Source organism: Rhinolophus sinicus, linkage group LG06, assembly GCF_036562045.2.
Source record: "Rhinolophus sinicus isolate RSC01 linkage group LG06, ASM3656204v1, whole genome shotgun sequence".
NCBI lineage: Eukaryota > Metazoa > Chordata > Mammalia > Chiroptera > Rhinolophidae > Rhinolophus > Rhinolophus sinicus.
In genome coordinates this window covers 71894349-71914638 of record NC_133756.1, presented here as the reverse complement: position 1 = coordinate 71914638, position 20290 = coordinate 71894349, and the positions used below count along the sequence as shown (strand labels likewise).

General features: G+C 44.8%; 1 protein-coding gene and 1 pseudogene across 4 annotated transcripts in view; both read left to right on the top strand.

Annotated features, from left to right (window-relative positions):
- The window catches only part of LY86 (lymphocyte antigen 86), a 64519-nt gene extending 44773 nt beyond the window's left edge, over positions 1-19746 (top strand). For 2 of the 4 annotated variants that reach the window (XM_074335268.1, XM_074335269.1), the window contains exon 4: positions 346-4389. In XM_074335268.1, coding sequence (XP_074191369.1) covers positions 346-638 — 293 coding nt within the window. In that variant the 3' untranslated portion in view covers positions 639-4389. The other 2 variants (XM_074335270.1, XM_074335271.1) reach the window with 2 other exon arrangements.
- LOC109454606 (26S proteasome regulatory subunit 6A-A) lies at positions 9039-10419 on the top strand (annotated as a pseudogene).
- Positions 19747-20290: the final 544 nt, after the last annotated feature.

Here is a 20290-nt window from a genome sequence, read left to right as displayed (position 1 = left end):
AAAATACATCTTCCCCAGGGTGTCAACTCTGTGCTACCTGTTTGCTCATCTTTGATTTCTGGGCCATTTTAGACCAGTGGCTGCTACAAGATTGTTTGCTTCAGGCTTTCTGCTCTGCTGGTCCCTGCATTTTATTCTCAGTCTCTCCCTACCCTCGCTCTGGTCCCATCCTTCATCAACCATTTCTAATAGCCCACATGACAAAGTGACCAAGGTGAGAACTCGTGTGTCTTGGTTTCACTTTCCATAGAAGAATCAATAGACCTGTGGGGGAGCGATGGTTCTCTGCCATCTGGGAAGGTGCACATTTTCTCCTGCCATCATCATCTCACTGTCATTTTGTAGTTGCAGGCAGCATGTTACCAAAACCAATATCATTCTTAAAGAATTTTCTTCGGCCTGCCTCCTCACACTGCAGTGCTGCCCTGGAGAGTGGGGGCCTTAGCCCAGGCTGGTGGTTCTCAAACTTGACCTTGCCTCAGCCTCACCTGGACACCTTGTTCAACCACAGACTGGTGGACCCAGCCCCAGTTTGCAATTCAGTACCTCTGGAGAGGAGCCTGAGGATTTCCTTTCTTACAAGTCCCCAGGTAAGGCTGATGATGCTGGGCCAGAGACCACACTCTGAGAACCACTAGCTGAGCAGATAATAAGCACTGGCTTAGAAGCCAGATCGATAGAGATAGGCCTTTACTGCCTCATATCGTTATGTGACTTCTGGCAAGTTACTCAATTTCTCTGAGCCTCAGTTTCCTCATCTGTATGATAAGGAACACGAGTGATCTCACAGGATTGTTCTAAGGATAAAATGGGATAATATATGTAAAGCCCTCAGAACAGAGTTTGGCACACAGTAAGCACTCACTAAGTGATAAATAGTTGCTACTTCACGCAGCCGATTAGGGATGTCTCTCACAAGGGCTCTGAGCCCCCGAAGTCATCAATCTCGGAGTGGAAACCTGCATTTTAACAAGGCCTGGACAGGCAGTAGGGCCCTGGAGACTTAGAAGTTTACGGCCTTTTTCCTCAGAGGTAGCAGAAACTGGGCTTTGGTCCAAGCTGCATATTCTCTGGTGGATGACAAAGTGGGGTCTCCACAGCCCGTTTACGCCTCTGGGGAGCGAGCACCATTTGCACTTCTCATGGAATAGGAAATGTGAGGCACCATCTCCTCTGCCTTTCTCTTTTCTTCTCTTCATGTTTTATTCTTTCCATACTTCAAAATATTTCAAGCAGCTGTGGGTTCCTGTTTGTGATTCCTGGGCAGCCACCACTACCACAAATTCATAGAGAATTAACAAGTACAATTCGTTAGTATTGTATTAGCAGGTAACTCCCACTCTTGCACTGCAAAAAAATAGAGTGAGAAACAATGGTCACACGAGAGAGGGCACCAGAAATGACCAAACCAAAGAGGACTTTTTCTTGCTAAAAAAGAGAAAGAGAGAGAGAAGGAAAAAAAGAAACATATTGTCTATTGAGGAATCCTTTAGTGCTGGGAGCTTTTCCTTTATCTTCAAATTCAAGTCCATTAGTAAGAGCCAATAATATGTCGAAACTGCCCTGTGATATCAGTCAACTCTGTATTTTAGTTGAGTGCAGCATATTGAGGCTAATGATGACCTAGGACTAGAGGCATTTTAAATTTTAACATAATACAAGCACTTTTACAAATTCTTGGCCTGTATGGAATTTCATAAATCCGGCTCAATGACTCACACACTTTCGTGTAATAATCATTTAGGAAGCTAATTAAGAAGGCCAACTCCCAGCTCCCTAAAACTCTGATCCCATGGATAGCTGGTATTTGTTTTTTAACAAACATCCCTTGAGCTCTGATGTGCATGGACCCCAGAGACCCCCAATCTGAAAAGGGCCCTCTGCAGTGTCTGTTTCATATTTCCAATCACGTTGCTCTTTCCTGTGGCTGGCCAAGGTTTCTGGAGGTCAATTCAATTTCTTCTCTTCTCTTTCCTTTCATCACCATCTTCTTCATTTCCATTTCTGGGAATCCAATCAGCCCACCAATTCACAAGTTTTATTTTGAAAGTTATATTAAGTGTTTATCCACAGAAATCCAGAAATAGGTTGGCTGAGAAAAAGACTGAAATTCTCTCTCCCTTCTCATTGCCAGAAGTTACGTATCTCTTGGAGGGAACCTGGGCAGTAAAGACAAAAAGATCGTGAAGGAGGAATAAAGCTAGAAACAGATAATTTCACCTTTTGCACCTCAATTCCTCATCAATGACTTAGTGATTAATAATTGGCACCATCCGGTAAATAGCCACCAGCCATATGTGGCTATTGAGCACCAGAAATGTAGCCAGTCCAAAGTGAGATGTGCTCTAACTATCGAATACACACTGGATTTTGAAGACTGTGCAAAAAACTAGCATAGAAAAAGAGCTTAAAATAGCTCTTTAATACTTTTTGTATTGGTTACATATTGACATTGTAATATTTTTAATATTTAGGTTAAAATACATATATTATTAAATTAATTTTACTTGTTTCATTTTTCTATTTTTTAAATATGGCTACTAGAAAATTTTAAATTACAGAAGTAGGTCACATTATATTCCTATTAGGCGGTTGACCTAAAACTGCACCGTCCAGTGTGGCAGCCGCTAGTCACCTATGGCTATTTAAATTATTTACATTTAAATTAAATTGAAGATTCAGGTCTTCAGTCACAGTAGCCACATTTCAACTTCTCAATAGCCACATGTGGCTAGTGGTCACATTTGATGATGCAAATATAGAACATCCCATCTTTGCAGAATGTTCTATTAGGCAGCACTGACCCAGTAGTGTCTATATTGCTCCAAATATTTTTTTAACAGTCTGTCCTGAACTTGTTTGTACAAGTTTATGTTAGAAATTTCACTCTCTAGTCCAGCCATAGGCCTAAGTACCTTCTCTTTTGCTAAAATCCTAGACTATGCTTGTGTCTTGTTTCTGAAGGGCCATTTGTTGGGAGACACCACTCTTTGTGTCCCTTCCCAGGTCAAGCACCTGGAGTAATCCAAGTTTGCTGTATTATTTCCTACTGCTGCTGTAACAAATTACCACAAACTTAGAAACTTGCACCATACATGTATTCTCTTACAGTTCTGGAGGTCAGAGGTCTGAAATCAAAGTGTCAGTAGGCTTGTGTTCATCTGGAGGCTTCAGGGAAGAATCCATTTCCTTGATGTTTCCAGTTTCTAGAAGCTTCTGGCATTCCTTGGCTTGTAGCCACAGCACTCCACTCTGCTTCTATCCTCATGTCTCCTTCTCCTTTGGATCTCTTGCCGCCCTCTTATAAGCATTCCTGTGATTACACTGGACTCACCCACATAATCCAGGATCATCCCCCCATCTCAAAATCCTTAACCTAATCACGTCTTCAAAGTCCCTTTTGCCAGATAAGGTACCATACTCACAGGTTCTGGGCATCTTTGGACCATGACTAGCCTGCACAATCCCCAACCAAACAACAAATACACCTTGTCTGACCTCTGCACACCGTGTGAAGAGGCCAAAAAATTGTGCATGATCCGAGGAAAACTCAAACTCTGCATGTTTTTAATGAAAGTGCCCTCATAGATGTCAAATAATTCTGAGAACCACACAGACAACACCGTCATTCATTTACCTGAGACGAGATATGCATTTATCTGTTAGGCGATCCTATCACTGCTCAGAAAAGGTTTGCCTTGTTGGGCATTATTCTCGCCCCTATAAAGCCCCCCTCTTCCATGGCTCCTCCAGGAGGAGAAAATATTTGGCTAGAAGTCAATCACACCTGACCCCTGTGTTGGAACCATTTCTGGCAGAGAAAGAGGATAAGATGGCAGTGAGTCCCTGACAGTACTTTATCACCGAGAGGAGGCCAGAGTGCTGTTAGGAAAGAAGAGCAGGGATGACAAGCACATCTCCGAGTCACTGGAGAGGTGGAAGTAGCGGCACCTGAGTGAACAAGCCCTGGAAGGGTTCTTATTTGACGGTTTTGTGAATGATCCATTGCAAGCACAGAGTGAATGTTTTAAATAGCATGACGTTTCTGCAGTAGAGATAGGCTATAAAGAAGGTCTCACCAGCCTGCTTGAAGGGACAAGTTAGCATAGGGAAAGCGGAGATAATTCATGTAGTAATCCAAACTCTAATTAGATACTTATGAGCTCCCAGGTACAGCTGTGATTCTGTAAAGGAGCAAAGCAACAATTCCCAGGACACATTGACCCTACACACAGTCAAAGGGACCAAACAACATGGAAATAAAGTTGAACATGTTCTAACTACTGAGCTCCCAGTAGCAATAGAAACGTTCCTACCGATAAAAGGGTCATCTGACATGCCAAGGAATACCCATTTGCAAATGCAGTTTATTAGAGTACACTTTATTTATTGCAGGTTACACCACACTGGTCCACTATTCAGTGACCGTAAAGCTCCATCCAATGGAATAAAGAAAACAGAAACCAAGGCTAGCTGTGCACCTGCCCCTCCTTCCTCTGCTCCCTCTCTTCTCAAACTTGCTGGCTCCCTCAGGACCTCCCACCCACCCCTGTTCACCCACTTCTGGGCACAGCTGTGGTTTTCACCGCCTTGTCCCTCTCTCAGCTCCTGTCTTCTACCAAAAGTAGGAGGCTCAGAGCCCCAGAGGGACAATCCAGGGTATTCAACCTCCTTCCTGCTCTTTGGCACAAAAGTCAGAAAAGAGGTTCCAGGGAGTTCAGATTTAGCTTCTAGGCTGGGTGGCTCCGTCATCAAAAACAGGTCCAACTATATCAACAGCCAGGTTTCTAGGACCACCACTAACTCATAGTGGTCTTCATAGAAATTAGAAAAAGGTACACCTTCTACCAGGAAGTGTGCTTAGTTTGGGGTTTCTCCCAGTAAAGCCAGAGATAAGGACGTGGGGGTGAGTAGTTTATTAAAACGTGACGCCAGGAAGCAGGAGTTAGAGAGGGGCAAGAGGGACTCGGGCAGGAGGAAAAGCCAGGAAGTGATGTGACAAGGAGCTGATTACCAGTGTGGGAAACTTGGGCTCAGCCCCGAGACCCTTGAGGAACTGTAGTGTGTGTCTCAGAATTGTCCCTCTGAAGGTCAGGAGGCTGCGACATTTATCTCTGATTCCAGTCCTCCTCGGTTGAGGCCCTCCCCAGGGGATAATGTCCTGGTACTTTCCAGTTGCCCTTCCTAGGCTGCTGTGCAGCAGGCAATTGTGGAGAGGAGGCAGGCCCGTGACGGAGGCACAGCTGACACCCACCATGGCTGCTGTGACTTCACAGTGGAAACGGGACATCTGCAGATGGGAGCCAGTCCAGCGCCCAAGTGCATGGCCTGGCCCAGTGGGACAGGAGCTGGATTTCTGCTCCCACTCAGCCCCTCAGCCAGGCCTGGTCTGTGCGACTGTATGTGGTGCATCTGCAGGATCATTTCTGAGATGACACAGACATGCCTATGACACTGCAGTCCTCTGGTGGCCTCCCTTCAGGAGAGACAAAAAGAACTGCTGAGGCCCTAGTGAGTAACAGGTACAATGGCCTGGGAGATGAAGAAGCTGACAAACTAGGACACACCAAAAATAGATAATAAAAGTAAAAACTGAGCCTGGGCTTAGCCTGGAGCTACCTACCTACATTGCTTGGAATCCAACGGGAGTTCTGTCTACAGGCGCATTCACTCCGGAGGCAGCAGGCACTCTTCTGAGTCTCCAGCCCTAGGCAAGTTCATTATTAATTTAAATAAGCTCTAACCAACAACCAGCTCAGCGCCTTGTGGCACGGGGAAACTCTTACCGCAGGTTCCAGGGTCAGAGACTGAAGAAAGCAGAGCCCAAGTCAGAGAAAAGCGGAGGCACAGGGTGATGGGCCTCGCCACCTGCCAAATTTGGGTCTCCTTAAGGAAATACTCAAGGCATGGAGAGGAAGAAAGACTGTTGAGAGCTCACCAAAATGAAGTAATACACTCGCTCCCTCTTACTCCGGAGATGAGGCCGTGGTCTGCCTGGGACATTCCGCCCACCTCCCTCCTCACTGGGAGACTACTGCCCACAGAAGCCGTTGTAATGAAATCTTCCCAGACCCTGAGGACCCCCACTCACTGGACAGCAGGGTGAGGGCTATGTCCTTCTTGTCCTCCTCCCCAGGACTCCTTTGGGCCTGGCAGATAGGAAAAGGGCTCGAATATAGAGTAAATAAATAAACGATCATTTAAAAAAGTGTTCTGAATATACTAATTTGCCTATTTATGATAAATTGAAACTGTAAGTATGGCATACCGCCTAGCACCCTAATAATGTTTAAATATTGATTACGTTTTTGTAATAAATGTGGAAGACTGGAAGGAATTCAAACAAGATACTTGCAAGGGCCGAGAAACGGTGAGAAGGCCGCCTCACAGAGTCCTTGCATCAGCCAGCACTTCCAGGCCAGCACCCGTGCTGGTGACGGGGAATAAAAGGCTGTGGCTGCAGCACAAGTCTCACATCCATCTAATCCAAAACCCTTTGGGACCTTTTATTTCCACAATTTTCAAATCAATTTCCTCTCTAAAAAGACAGTATGTGCCAACCGCACAAAGATCTGGGTCAAAACAAAACAAAACAAAAGGCCGATTCACAGAAATGACTTCATTGTTCAGACCCAGGGAAGTGAACTTCTTTAATCCGCTGCACATTAAAAACTGATAAAGATTTCAAATTAAGGAGAGAAAGAAGTGGGTACAGATATACTGGGGATCTTTTTATAGTACTGGAGTGTGAGGATGTTAATTAAAGAAATCTCAGAATCAGAGAGGATCTGAGAAAAGTGGGAGCAAGAATTTATTTTTAGGTGGTGTTTCATCAGGTTAAAAAAATAATAAAAGTTTCATGCATTATTTGCAGCAATTCCCAAAAACTTCTGGGCCCCTGGAAAAGCTCCTGTTGAAACTACAAAGTGTTAGGGAACGATTTAATGACAGTGTCAGCCAGTAAATAACCCATTAATACTGAAGAGCACAAATTAGAAGTCTTGGAACAGTAAATGAGCATAACAGATTGCTCAATATCATTCTAATGGTATTCTTCAAAGACCTTTACTCATCCATTTTTTAAAAAACAGAAGTTGAAAAAAAAGACACCAGCAGATCTTAAAGGTTGCACACATTGGCTCAGCAAAAAGGTTCCCAAACAAGTCTGGTATCTTTCTCAGCATCTGCCAAGTGAGTCTGCATTACATTACTCTTCTTCACATCCGGTGAACAATAATACAACAAACAACCACTTTTTCTGCCCTTACTGGGGACTCCATTCTGCTCGGTGAGTTTGCATGAGAGTTCTAGAGTCCTCATAATGCCCAGCAGAGACATTCCTATGTCCGTTTTGCAAAGTGCAGAAGCTGAGGCTCAGGAAGGTTAAGCAAACTGCCCACCAACACTTAGCTAGTGAGTAGGAGAGCTGAGGCCTGAACCCAAATCTGCCTGCTTCCTAGGTCAAGTTGTTTGCACTATGCCACCTTAACACAATAAGTAGAAAAACAGTGTGGGTATAAAACGTGTCCAAAGGAACCACTCAGATCCGAAATAGATGGGAATACACAGTCCCATCCTTGGACTCTGCTCCTGCGCCATGTTGCGTCTCATACCCTGAGGGCCAGCATGAGTGAGTTTGACTGGTTCATGCCCATAGCAGTCAAAATCCCCGACTTGCAGGCAATAGAAAGCTATTCCAGTCAACGAAAACAAAGACATTTTCTTGAAGGAGTCAGTGAGAAGGCTGCTGCACCAGGCAGAAAGTGGGCAGCTCTAGACAATGGCCAATTGAAATGAAACAAACCACCTCTTGCCGAAATAGACTGGTCCTGGGTCTCTTTGTCCTTCTGCTCAGTTGTCCTGGCTTGGGTCAGAGAGTATCCACTGGGGAAGAGATAATTTCCTAAAATGAAATGTGCTGGTAGCTGGGCCACTGTGTCACACCACTCCAGGGGACACCATTCACAAAGATTATAGCGTGAATGATATGCCCTCAGGCTGTACAACACACTATCAGTACAAATAAATCTCAGGCAGCCCCTCTGAACTTTTTGCTTGTTAGATACACCACCCACACACACCACTCACTCCTCACACAATTAACTTTCTATATGGCTTAGTTATTGTATCTTCTCCAGTTCCACTAGAAGATTCTTCTTTTTATCACCACATATTTACTGTTCATTTATTTTTAACATTATTTTTTCAATTACAGTTGACACTCAATGTTATATTAGTTTTAGATATATAGCATCGTGTTTAGACATTTATATAACTTATGAAGTGATCCCTCTGATAAATCTAGTACGCATCTGACAGCATACATAGTTATTACAATATTACTGATGATATTCTCTAAGCTATACTTTATATCCCCATGACTATTTTGTAACTGCCAATTTGTACTTCTTAATCCCTTCACCTTTTCACCCAGCCCTCCAATTCCCCTCCCATCTGGGAACTATTAGTCAGTTCTCTGTATCTATGAGTCTGTTTCTGTTTTGTTTGTTTATTTTGTTCTTTAGATTCCACATATAAGTGAAATCACATGGTGTTTGTCTTTCTCTGTCTGACTTGTTTCACTTAGCATAATACCCTCTAGGCCCATCCATATTGTCGCAAATGGAAAGATTTCATTCTTTTTTATGGCTGAGTAATATTCCATATACATATGTACCACATTATTTTTATCCAGTCATTTATCGATGGACACTTAGGTTGCTTCCATATCTTGGCTATTGTAAATAGTGCTGCAATAAACATAGAGATGCAATATCTTTTCAAGCTAATGTTTAGGATTTCTTCAAATAAATACTCAGGAGTGGAATTGCTGGGTCATAAGGTAGTTCTATTTTTAATTTTTTGAGCAATGTCCATCCTGTTTTCCATAGTGGCTGAACCAATATTGCACTGGAAGACTCTTAAGGATAGGATTCAGAATGTTACATCTCAATTTCTAATACCACATCACACAAAGTGGTAGTTTCCAATAAAACTCTTATTTATATCCACAACCAAATATATATTTCCTTTTAAAAATGAATGGACCTCAGCAGGAGAAAATGGCAACCGTGTGGGATGAGGCTGAGCAAGATGGAGTTGGAAGGGAGGTGCTTAAGATCTCCACAGAAGGTATTATCCAGTGCACATGGCTGCTGGACATGAAATCAAGGTTGTGAAGAGCAAAGTGTTACAAGTTACCCATGAACTCCAAGCCATGAAGGGCAAGATGAAAGAGAATAATGGGAAAATCTAAGTGAACAAGACCCTGCCATACCTTGTCTGGAATGTCATCCAGCTTTTGGATATTGATCCTTAATGACCAAGAGCAGGATGGTGCCAATATTGACCTGGACTCCCTGAGGAAGGGCGGCTGTGCAGCGATCCAAACCTCAACATGACAGACATACTTCCTGTAACTGGGGTGGTGGATGCTGAAAAAACTGAAGCCAGGAGACTTGATAGGGGTAACAAAGATTCCTGTCGGACCCTGAGACCTGCCCACAGAGTATGATTTGTGGGTGAAGGCTGTGGAGGTGGACGAGAGGCCCATGGAACAATGCAGTGACATCGGAGGCCAGCACAAGCAGATTCAGGGCTGGTGGAGGCCATCGTCCTTCCAATAAACCACAAGGAGAATTTTGAGAACCTGGGGATCCACCCTCCAAAGGGGGTGCTGATGTATGGGCCCCTGGGTACAGGGAAGACCTTGCTAGCCCAGCCTGTGCTGCACAGACCAAGGCCACCTTCCTAAAGCTGGTTTGTCCCCAGCTGGTGCAAATATTCAGCAGGGATGTGCCAAGTTGGTCCAGGATGCTTTTGCCTGACCAAGGAGTAATCTCCATCCATCATCTTCATTGACGAGCTGGGTGCCAGCAGCACCAAGTGCTCTGACAGTGAGAAGGCCGGGGACTGGGGCGTGTATAGGACAAGCTACAGCTTCTGAACCAGCTGGATGGGTTCCAGCCCAACACCCAAGTAAAGGTAATTGCAGCCACTAACAGGGTGACATCATGGACCCCACCCTGCTCCACTCAGGCCTCCTGGACCAAAGATTGAGTTCCCAATGCCCAATGAGGAGGCCCGGGCCAGAATCATGCAGATCCACTCCTAAAAGATAAATGCTATTCCTGCTGTGAACTGTGAGGAGCTGGCCCTCTGTACGAATGACTTAAGCAGGACCCAGTGCAAGGCTGTGTGTGCAGAGGCAGGCATGATGGCACCATGCAGGGCACCATGGAGCGCCCCCACGAGGACTACGTGGAGGGCATCCTGGAGGTGCAGGCCAACAAGAACGCTAGCCTGAATACTACGCCTCAAGGCTGCCCACCACCTCACTCCCTGGTCTCTTGCTGGCTAAAATTTGTGATGAAAAATGATTGCAGGTTCTTGCCAAAAAATATGTATAGACTAAAATAAAAATGAATGAACCAGTACATAGAGTGCAATGAAATAGGAATGTCACCCCCCTGTCACTCGCCATGTTTGCACGTTATCCTTGCAAAGTACCAGGAATTGGCCGCGGGAGGGAAGGGTAGATATGTGGAGGACATAGACATTTAACAGAGGCCAAAGTCGATGCTGAGGACGGGTCTCCTGGTAGAAGTTCAGCCTCAGGTTTCCCTGGGGAGGCCTTTATGAAAGGGGATTATCCTTGTGCTTCTGGTATTATTCCGTGTGGGCAGCTGCTCATGCCCCAGCCACGCTGCACCTGGCCCAAAGCCCCTTTTAAGGACAGTTTGGTGTGTCTCCAAGTATTTACTGAGCTGCTGTGTAGTGCCAGATACTGTGTGAAGCAGGACGTCACTGTGCCATTAGAGCTCAGTACCTAACACCATCAATAAACCAATCAGCATGCATTCACCTTCATCCTCCGCCACCACCCTCATCACCAGATTGGCTACTCTGAATGGCTCATTCCCTACCCCAGTCGCTTGTGTCAGCACATCCCAGACCGGACCCTTCCAGCAGGTAGAGGATTAAAATAGCAGGCGCAAGAATGAAGTTGGTTGGCAAACCCATGTCCTGACTGGATCTGCTTGTCCAAGAACCTCATTCAGTAACCATATGTCACGCTCTGCTGTGCGTTAGACTCTGTGCAATGTACTGAGAACCATGCAGACAAGAAAGCACTGAATCCCAGGCCAGTGAAGGAAACAGCCCTGTAAACAAATGACTACAATTCCAGGTGGCCAATGACTCAAACGGTTCACATACTGTTCTTGTCTACTATTATAGCCAGCACATAGAATAGTGCCTGGCCTGTATCAGATGGATGCCCGTAGTATGGATTGGTGAGTGACTATATTAATGGCAAACACTGACTGAGTGCTTACCTTGTGCCAGGTGCTATTGTAAGAGTTTTACATACGTTAACTCGTTCAATGCTCACAACAACCCTGTGAGGTGGGTATTATTATCACCCCCATTTCCTGGTAAGGGAGCTGAGGCACAGAAAGTTAGGTGGCTTGGCCGGTTAGTAGGAAGAAGAGCCAAGACTCAAGCCCCGCCCAGAGAGTCTGGCCCCAGAGTTGGTGCTCTTAGCCACTCTTCTTATAATATGCTGCATGCACAGTGCTGAGGAATCACGGAGGAGGCAGTCACCCTCTGGGAGCCGGGCAAGGTCCCATCCTTCCTGCTGACTCCAGTATTGACATGGGTGGCCCACCCAGCACCGTGTCTCAGCTCCTTGACCTTACTTCCAATGACCATGTTCATCATTTCACCTCAACTACTGTCTTTCCTGTCCACTCTGCATCTTGTCATCACCAGTAAATTCATCGCTTCTGAAATCTCAGTGTCAATACTTCTGCCCTCTGGCTTCACCATATCCTTCCAGCTCATTTACTCTAGGACCTTGATTGCAATACTAGAAACTCCTTTCAACTGACTCCATCACTATTTTTACTATCAATGAACCCATCCTGCCTTCCTTTTCCTCCTGACCCTCCTTAGATTCCATGCTCTATTATTATAAGATTTCTCCTGCATCAATTCCCAGCACCCTTGCCTTTTTATCCTTATTAGTTTTGTCCAGCAAAATTCCAACCCAACCATCTGCCCTACCTATTTTTGCATCAGAACTACTGAATATTGCTGAGAAAATAGACATCTGGTGTGACCAGAGTATCTTTAAATTCATGGCCATAAACGTCAAAAAAATTAAAAAGCACTCAACACTACCCAGGAATCCCAGTATCCTTTTCCAGTAAATTTCTTCCCCACTGTCCAAGATAACTTCTCTATAACATCTTCTTGCTTCTCAATGGACCACATCTTCACCCTCCACTTTCCTCTACCTCTTTGCTCATGACTTTCACTGAGAAAACAGAAGCAATCAGACTGTAGCCCTGTCATTGGTCCACTGGCCAATCTATAAATCTATCTACTTCTGAACTCCCTCTGCTGTTTTCTCTCCCGTAACTACAGGAGCAATCTTTGTGCTCTCCTCTCAAGGCAAAAGTCCCTCCCGTCCCATCTTCTTAAACACCTCAATCCTTCAGTTATTCCCTCTCTTCTACATGTTCAATCTTTCTACAAAATCATTCGCTTCGAATGACAAATATGGTACAGTATCTCCCATCTTAAATAAAAAATCAACCCACTCTTAACCCCACACCTATCTGTGGTTGTCATTCATTTTTTCTGCTTCTCTTTATAACAAAACTTTTTTACTTCCTCACCTCCATATCACTCTTCAACCCACCCCATTTGGGCATTTGTTTTCACTGCTCCAGTGTTCTACTCAAGCTCACTAAATTACCTCCATGTTGCCAAATCTACTGCACATTTCTTAAACAAAATCTTAGTGGCATTCAACACAGTTGATTGGACCCTCTTTTCTGAAGAACATTCATCTGGCTTCTTTGATCCCACATCTGGCTGCCCTCCACTCCATGGCCATTCCTTCCTTCTTGGTCTCCTTGGCTGGCTTCTCCTCTTCTACTCCACTCCTGAGTGTTAGAGGGCCTCAGAAGTGGTTCTGGCCTTTTCCCCTTTTCTATCTATTAATTCTACTTTCCTGGGGGGGAAGGGGGGGTGTTTCATCCTGTCCCATGGCTTTATCACCATGTACATATTAATGACTCCCATATTCATAGCTCTATTTTTGACCTCTTCCCAAAAGTTTCAGACTCATGTATCCAACTGCTCTCACAGACCCTTAATAATCACCTCCTAGAAATAGAGTTCTTTCATCGCCACACACACACACACACACACACACACTCTCTCTCTCTCTTCTTCCTCCCTGGAACCCCTAATCTTAGTAAATAGCGCCCCCATTTTCCTGGATGCTCAAGCCAAAACCCCTTGTCCTCTCCACATACAACCCCGGTAAATCCTATCTTCCGGGACAGTCGTGACCTCACTTGCTTTTCTCCATCTCCACCATCACCAGCACACCTTACCAGTCCTTCACTCACCTCAGCTACCGATCGGTCTCCACTATAGGGCTCTGCAAACAGTGGAATGATCTCTTCAAAACATAAATTAGGTATTTTCATTGACTTTTTACCACCTTTCTCCTTACCATGTTCTCAAGGTCCTAAAATACCTGTCTCCCCTCAATCTTTTCAGTGTCTTCTCAACACAGACTCTTTAGGTCACTGTGTTTCCTCACACCCATCTCCCCTCTGTCCTTCCAGCTTCACACACTCTTTTCCATATCAAGGCCTTTCTCCTTATTCTGATGTCCCAAAGTCCTCTTCTCCCAGCTCTTTAAATGGTTGCCTCATTCTCCTCCCTTGGGGCGTAGCTCAAATAGCATCCGCTTAGAGATGCCTTCCCTGACCAGCCATCCTATCAAATGCAGCATCTTCCAGGTCATACTTTTAGCAATCATTTATTGAGAACTTCCCAACATTGTTATTAGTGCTCTACATTGATTCACTCTTTTATCCTCACAGCCTGACGAAGCGGGCACTGTTATTGTCATTATTATACCCATTTTTAAAATGAGGGAACTGAGCCCAAAGGGATAATAACTGTCCATAGTCAAACAGTTGTCAGAGATGGTCTTACAATTTAACCCTGCGCGGCCTGGCTTTAGCCTAACCTCTTAACCAGCACCCCATCGGCCTCTCTCACATCACCTGCAGGTCTCTTTTTCTTCATCACTGGATCCCCAGGGTAGAGGAAGCACAGATAATAGGAGAAATCATTTTTGTTTTAAATGGTTGAATAACACTATGTTTATTTTGTATATTTTCCAGAGCAGATTTATTATGCTGGCCCTGCCAATAATCTTGGATTTGAAATTCCTGAGGTAAGGTTCTGCTTTTCTACTTTATTTTGTTGCTTAATTAATGTGTTGAGCAGATTCTTGAAGTAGGAGAACAGAAGAAGGAGGAGGTGGTGGAGAAGAAAGAGGAGCAGGGAATTAAACAGTTTGAACCTTTACCATCACTTAATGATAGGCCATCACTAAAAAAACTCTTTCTCAGTAAAGCTGGTCTGCATAGTGGGTGCTTACAAATGCTTTGCACACTGGCTTTGTCATTTTGGCCTCTAACATTTTATGTCTTGTCAGACCCGTTGGGACCCTCTGGGTAGACATCTCCCACCTGGAGGGACGCAGGCATCCTGCCCTGCAGGAGTGTCCACATGGCTGGAGCTGCTGGGGTGTGGGAGGCAGCCACAGGCTTGCTGTCCTTAGCGCTCAGTAAGTCTGGCCACTCAGAGAAAGGAAGAAACACAGCCACGAGGGCTCATGGGTCCCTCTGTTACCATCCTTGCACTAGTATTCACGGGCTGCCACTAAGTAAGTCAAATGTCCACATCCCGAGCATTCGCTTGCGAGCCTCACAGCTAAGAGCAGAAGTTTCCACTAATTTCTTTTTTCTCAAACTAGTGTGACTTTATCAGATGGCTGAACTCAAGCAGTTCTGGCATAAGCAATAAATTTTCAGTATGCTACTCCTGAGAGAATATTATGGAACAACATAAAAAGAATCACAAAAGTGTAACAATTTTAATTTTTTTTTCAATGTCATCCTTTCCATCCTCCAAAACCTGTACATGACTCTGGAAACGGATCTCCTTCTCCATGAAAAATTTATTTAATTTAGTTTCATTTTTCTTGCATGTTTCCTTTCAATCCCAGCCTCTGGGTTCTTAAGGTTAAAGCCACATGTCTCTAGACCATCTGGGACTTTCACCAGCATTGCTCTAGCAGCTGGGACGTTTCCCACCTTCCCGTCCCCCTCTGGGGTTCTTCTTCTCCAGTTTTCTCTGCAGCTTTTCAGTATAATGAGTTTTGCAAACTCTCTTCACTTTTAGAATATGGGACCTAAATTCTCCAGATAGTTTTTTCTTTAAATCTTTGCTATTTGAATTCTTTTTCTTCCCCATTTCCTTCTGACCCTCACCCCCACTGGAGATTGACTTAAAATTTGCAAACAATTGATTTTCATTTTGCATTATTGGCTTTTTGTTTGTTTTATTTTATTTTATTTTTGTGTGTGTATTAATTTTTTTTAATTAAAGTTTATTGGGGTGACAATTGTTAGTAAAGTTACATAGATTTCAGGTGTACAATTCTGTATTACATCATCTATAACTCACATTGCATGTTAACCACCTAGAGTCAGTTCTCCTTCCATAACCGTATAGTTTATCCCCTTTACCCTCATCTACCACCCCCCTCCCCCCTTACCTTCTGGTAACCACTAAACTATTGCCTGTGTCTATGAGTTTTTGTTTCTCATTTGTTTGTCTTGTTCTTTTGTTGTTTTTGGTTTATATACCACATATCAGTGAAATCATACGGTTCTCTGCTTTTTCTGTCTGACTTGACTCCAAAGGCAAGGGAAGTAAAAGCTAAAATAAATGAATGGGACTATATCAAACTTAAAAGCTTCTGCACAGCAAAAGAAACCATCGACAAAATAAAAAGGCAACCAACTGAATGGGAGAAGATTTTTGCAAACAGTGTCTCCGATAAGGGGCTAATATCCAAAATATACAAGGAACTCATACAACTCAACAACAACAAAACAAACAACCCGATTGAAAAATGGGCAGAGAACCTGAAGAGACATTTCTCCAAAGAGGACAAACAAATGGCAAATAGCCATATGAAAAAATGCTCAACATCACTAATCATCAGAGAAATGCAAATAAAAACCACAATGAGATATCACCTCACCCCAGTCAGAATGGCTATCATCAACAAGACAAATAGTAACAAGTGTTGGAGAGGCTGTGGAGAAAAAGGAACCCTCATACACTGTTGGTGGGAATGCAGACTGGTGCAGCCGTTATGGAAGGCAGTGTGGAGGTTCCTCAAAAAATTACGAATAGAATTGCCATATGACCCAGCAATCCCTCTCCTGGGTATCTACCAAAAAAATCTGAAAACATTTATCCATAAAGACCCATGTGCTCCAATGTTCATTGCAGCTTTATTTACAGTGGCCAAGACATGGAAACAACCAAAATGTCCTTCGATAGATGAATGGATAAAGAAGTTGTGGTATATATACACAATGGAATACTATTCAGGGGTAAGAAAAGATGAAATAGGACCATTTGTGACAACATGGATGGATCTTGAGATTATAATGTTTTATTTTTTATAAACCCGTTCCCTTTAGCAATTGCTATGAAATAGAGGAGAAAAGAACTTCTTAAAGTCATAGAATCCCTTTGAGAGAAAATTTACCAGAGGTACAAAAAGCTTTATTGTCATCACCCAGGATGCTTGGGTGAGGGAGGTACCTGTTTGTCAACCAATAACAGTGCCCAACAAGATTGTTGTCCAACGTAAGGGCAAGGAGACATGGCCCTGGGTCTGGGTGGTTAAGCATCCAGACTCTGTTTGCCTGGTCCTCCTGCCTCTTCCCCTTCTGAAGCCTGAGCCTGGGAAGCAGAAACCTGGCCAACGCTGACCCCACCCCAGCCTGCTGACACCTGGCCAGACCTGACAGGAGACATAACCTAAGTGGGACACATGCGACCTGTCACATAAGAAGCAGAGGCAGCTGGAGACCTTAATCCCCACATGAACTCCCATGTTGGCTGAGGACCAGCTGCAGGCAGCTCAGACTTCCTTGGCTGATGCCCAGCCAGCAAGTTTCAGAGACTTTGCATCCTAATATGGGACAGAGACAGTGCAAACACTTTTGGTTTTAAAAATGCCCTCCTCCCACCAAATCCCGGGAGATGGTCTCTGTGCTAATACCGTACCGGCTTGTCTGAAAACTTTTCCACTCAGCAGCCAATCTTCGGCGTCTTGGTATTCTTTACTTTTTAACACAACCCATCCCTTGGCACGGATTGCCCTGCCTGGAGCCCTGCATCTGTCAATAACTACTCTTTTCTATATTAGAGTTCAGAGAGCCTTGGGCTTCCAAAGCACAAGGACAACATGTAGTACAGCCTGGACTGCATTACAAACTCCTGATTCACAAAGTCAGTGCTCCTCTCTCATCTCAAGGCCACTGCTCTCTGTCTCTTGTCGCTTCTCTGCCCTCCTGTCTTCTAGCATGTACTTCCACCTGCCTACAGATGGGCACAGTTGCCTAAATACCCTTGCCTCTTAAACCAGAGTATATATATCTTGTAATTCATAATCTAGAAGCGCTTCCATTAAATGCTACATCTTTTCTTAGGCTTATAAAGCAATAATGAAAACTTCATTCGGTTTTGTAGAGTGTACCTCAATGCACATTGAGAGTTAAAAGAAAAGTAGATGATCATAATTCAACACAACCAGATGCAAATTTGAGCTGCTCTGTCCTCATAATTAATTCTCTAACTTTTACACTGCTTTGGTTAAATTCCTGATACTGCTTCTGAAATCACAGCTGCTCGATATTTGAGCCATGAGACCCACAGGAGCCTATATGGCACAGAATCCTCAAGCTGAAAGGTGCCTGAGGCATTTAATCAGTCTTCATGCTCAGACACCTTCCAGAGCGGAGCCTGGGTATCTTGAATACAGTTTTCAGTGGCAGGGAACCTGCCTGCTCCTGGACCTCTGTTAATTGCTAGGAAGTTCTTACAAAAAGCCTCTTTCATGAAACTTCTACTCCGTGGTCTGATTTATTTCTTCCCTCTGGCTTACATAGATTAAGCCCTTTTCCTTCCTCAGGTGACAGGCACATCAAAGATGTACCAGGAATGTCTTCTGCATCCTTCCCTCTTGGGCCCTTTGCTCTGCTCAGCACCACCTCCCCCACCCAAGCTTTTCTCCTCCAGACTGCTGAATCTACAGACATGTTACACGTAGGCCTGTGGGGGCTGGGCAGGGCCTCAACTGGAAGTGAAACAGATGTGGCTCAACCCCTGGGTTCTTTCTGCAGTTCCACAAAGCCCAGGGTAACAGCCGCGAAGCACAGATGAAGGGGTTCGTCCGCAGAGTGCTGCAGCCAGAAAGGAACACTAAAAGGCAGCAGTGCTTTTCCTGATAGAGCATTCTAGTTCCATGCAGTTGAACTCCGCTCCCCCACAGTCTTCCCTGTGTCAGCAAATGACACTTTATCCTTCCAGTTGCTCAGGCCAGAACCCTTGGATTCACCCTTAACCCATCTCTTTCTCTCCCACCCACATGGGTTTCTTCAGCAAATCTTATCGGCTCTTCTTTCAAAATCTAGCCAGAATCCAACTCCCACTCGCATTCCCACCATCTGCTCCAAATCGTCACCGTCTCTCACCTGGCTGATTGCAGACACCTCTTACCTGCTTCCACCCTCTCCCCCAACAGCCTCTTTCAACATGGCAGCCAGAGGGCTCCTATTAACACATATGCATATATCAGCTCAAACTAGTCCTCTGAGGAAAACAGTCTCATGACCTGCGTCCCTTTCAGTGTGGGAGCCAGCGTCACCACCATGGCTGGGGAGGCCATTCCTCCTCACTCCTCACATGGTTCCCTCTCCCCAAAGCCCCATTGGCCTCTTCACTGTTCCTCAAACACAAGAGCTACAGCCCCCAGGGCACATGGCGTGCTCCTGCACCTGCTTCAGATCTTTGTCCAAAGTTCACCTTCTCAGCAGGGCCTGCCCTGACCATCCTACCTAAACCTGCAAACAGCACTCACCCCATCTCCCTCTACTCTGTGCTACCCAGCAGTCTCCTTCCCCCCTTCTCTGCTTGAGTTCTCTGTGTAACATCAGCATGTGACATACCATAGACACGCTAGTGCATTGTCTGTCTCTCCCAGTGAGCCATGAGCTCCACAGGGCAAAGTTCAGTTTGTCTGGTTCAACTTTACCTTAGTGTCTAGAACAGTGCCTGCATAGAGAAGATGTTCATTAACGATTTATTGAATAGTTGATTGTTCTGTTGGTCACACACTCATGCTTTCCCTATGTTCCTTTCAGGGAGAATACCAGGTTTTGCTGAAACTATATAATGAAAAGCATTCCATAGTGGCCTGTGCCAATGCCACCGTCATTTCCTCCTGAGTAGTTCAGAAACACAGCAGTCTGTCTCACGGGAACTCTGAGCTCTTCACACTGCACCTACTGTCTAAGAAGAGCCAGTTGACAACAGAGCCTCTACAAGGGTCGCCTAAGGTGCAGCCTCTGGCTTTAGCCCCAGGACCAGGAAGCCCCAGCCTCCACAGCGGAAATGAAGCACCTAAAATGTCCTGCTTCTAAGGAGCCTCCTCTCCTGGGAGTCACTAAGCACTCTTGAGTGTCTATCCGTTTTCTCTGTGTGGGACCTCACACCAGATGCCCCTGCACTTCAGCTCCTAGGAGCACTTCCTCTGTTACCCAGAATAAAGAAAGATGGCCCACAGTTGTTCCTTGTGGTTGTTCAAAGAATCTGAGTACAGTACTGCAGTTATAATGTAATTTCCTCTAGACAAAGTGCTGGGGGCTGGTGTACCATATGTAATTCTAAGAGATTCAGGATGGCAGCCCTGCCAAGTTAGAGCACTTCTTCTGGGCAAGCCCTGCATTCTTGGACCATGAGGGCCCAGAAGCAGATGAAACCTCATAAAGAGTGGCATCAAAATCTTACTTGACCAAACCTTGTTATAGCCTCATCTCCAAAAACAAGGCTATTCTTGGCCTCAGCACACGATGGCTTTCATTAATATATTCATTAATTCACTCAATGGATAACTGCTGAACACTGTAGAGCAGGCCCTGTGCTCAACACTTAGGATACTCCAAGGACCAAAACAGATACTGCCCCTGCCTTCACGGAGCTCGCAGTCCCCTGAAATACTAAAAAGCCACATGTCGACGAGTGGACACATTCATTCATGTACAGAAGCACTTCAGTGCCCTCCGTAGTGGGCAGCGTGACTGTCTGCTGTCAGAGCCATTTTGGCAGC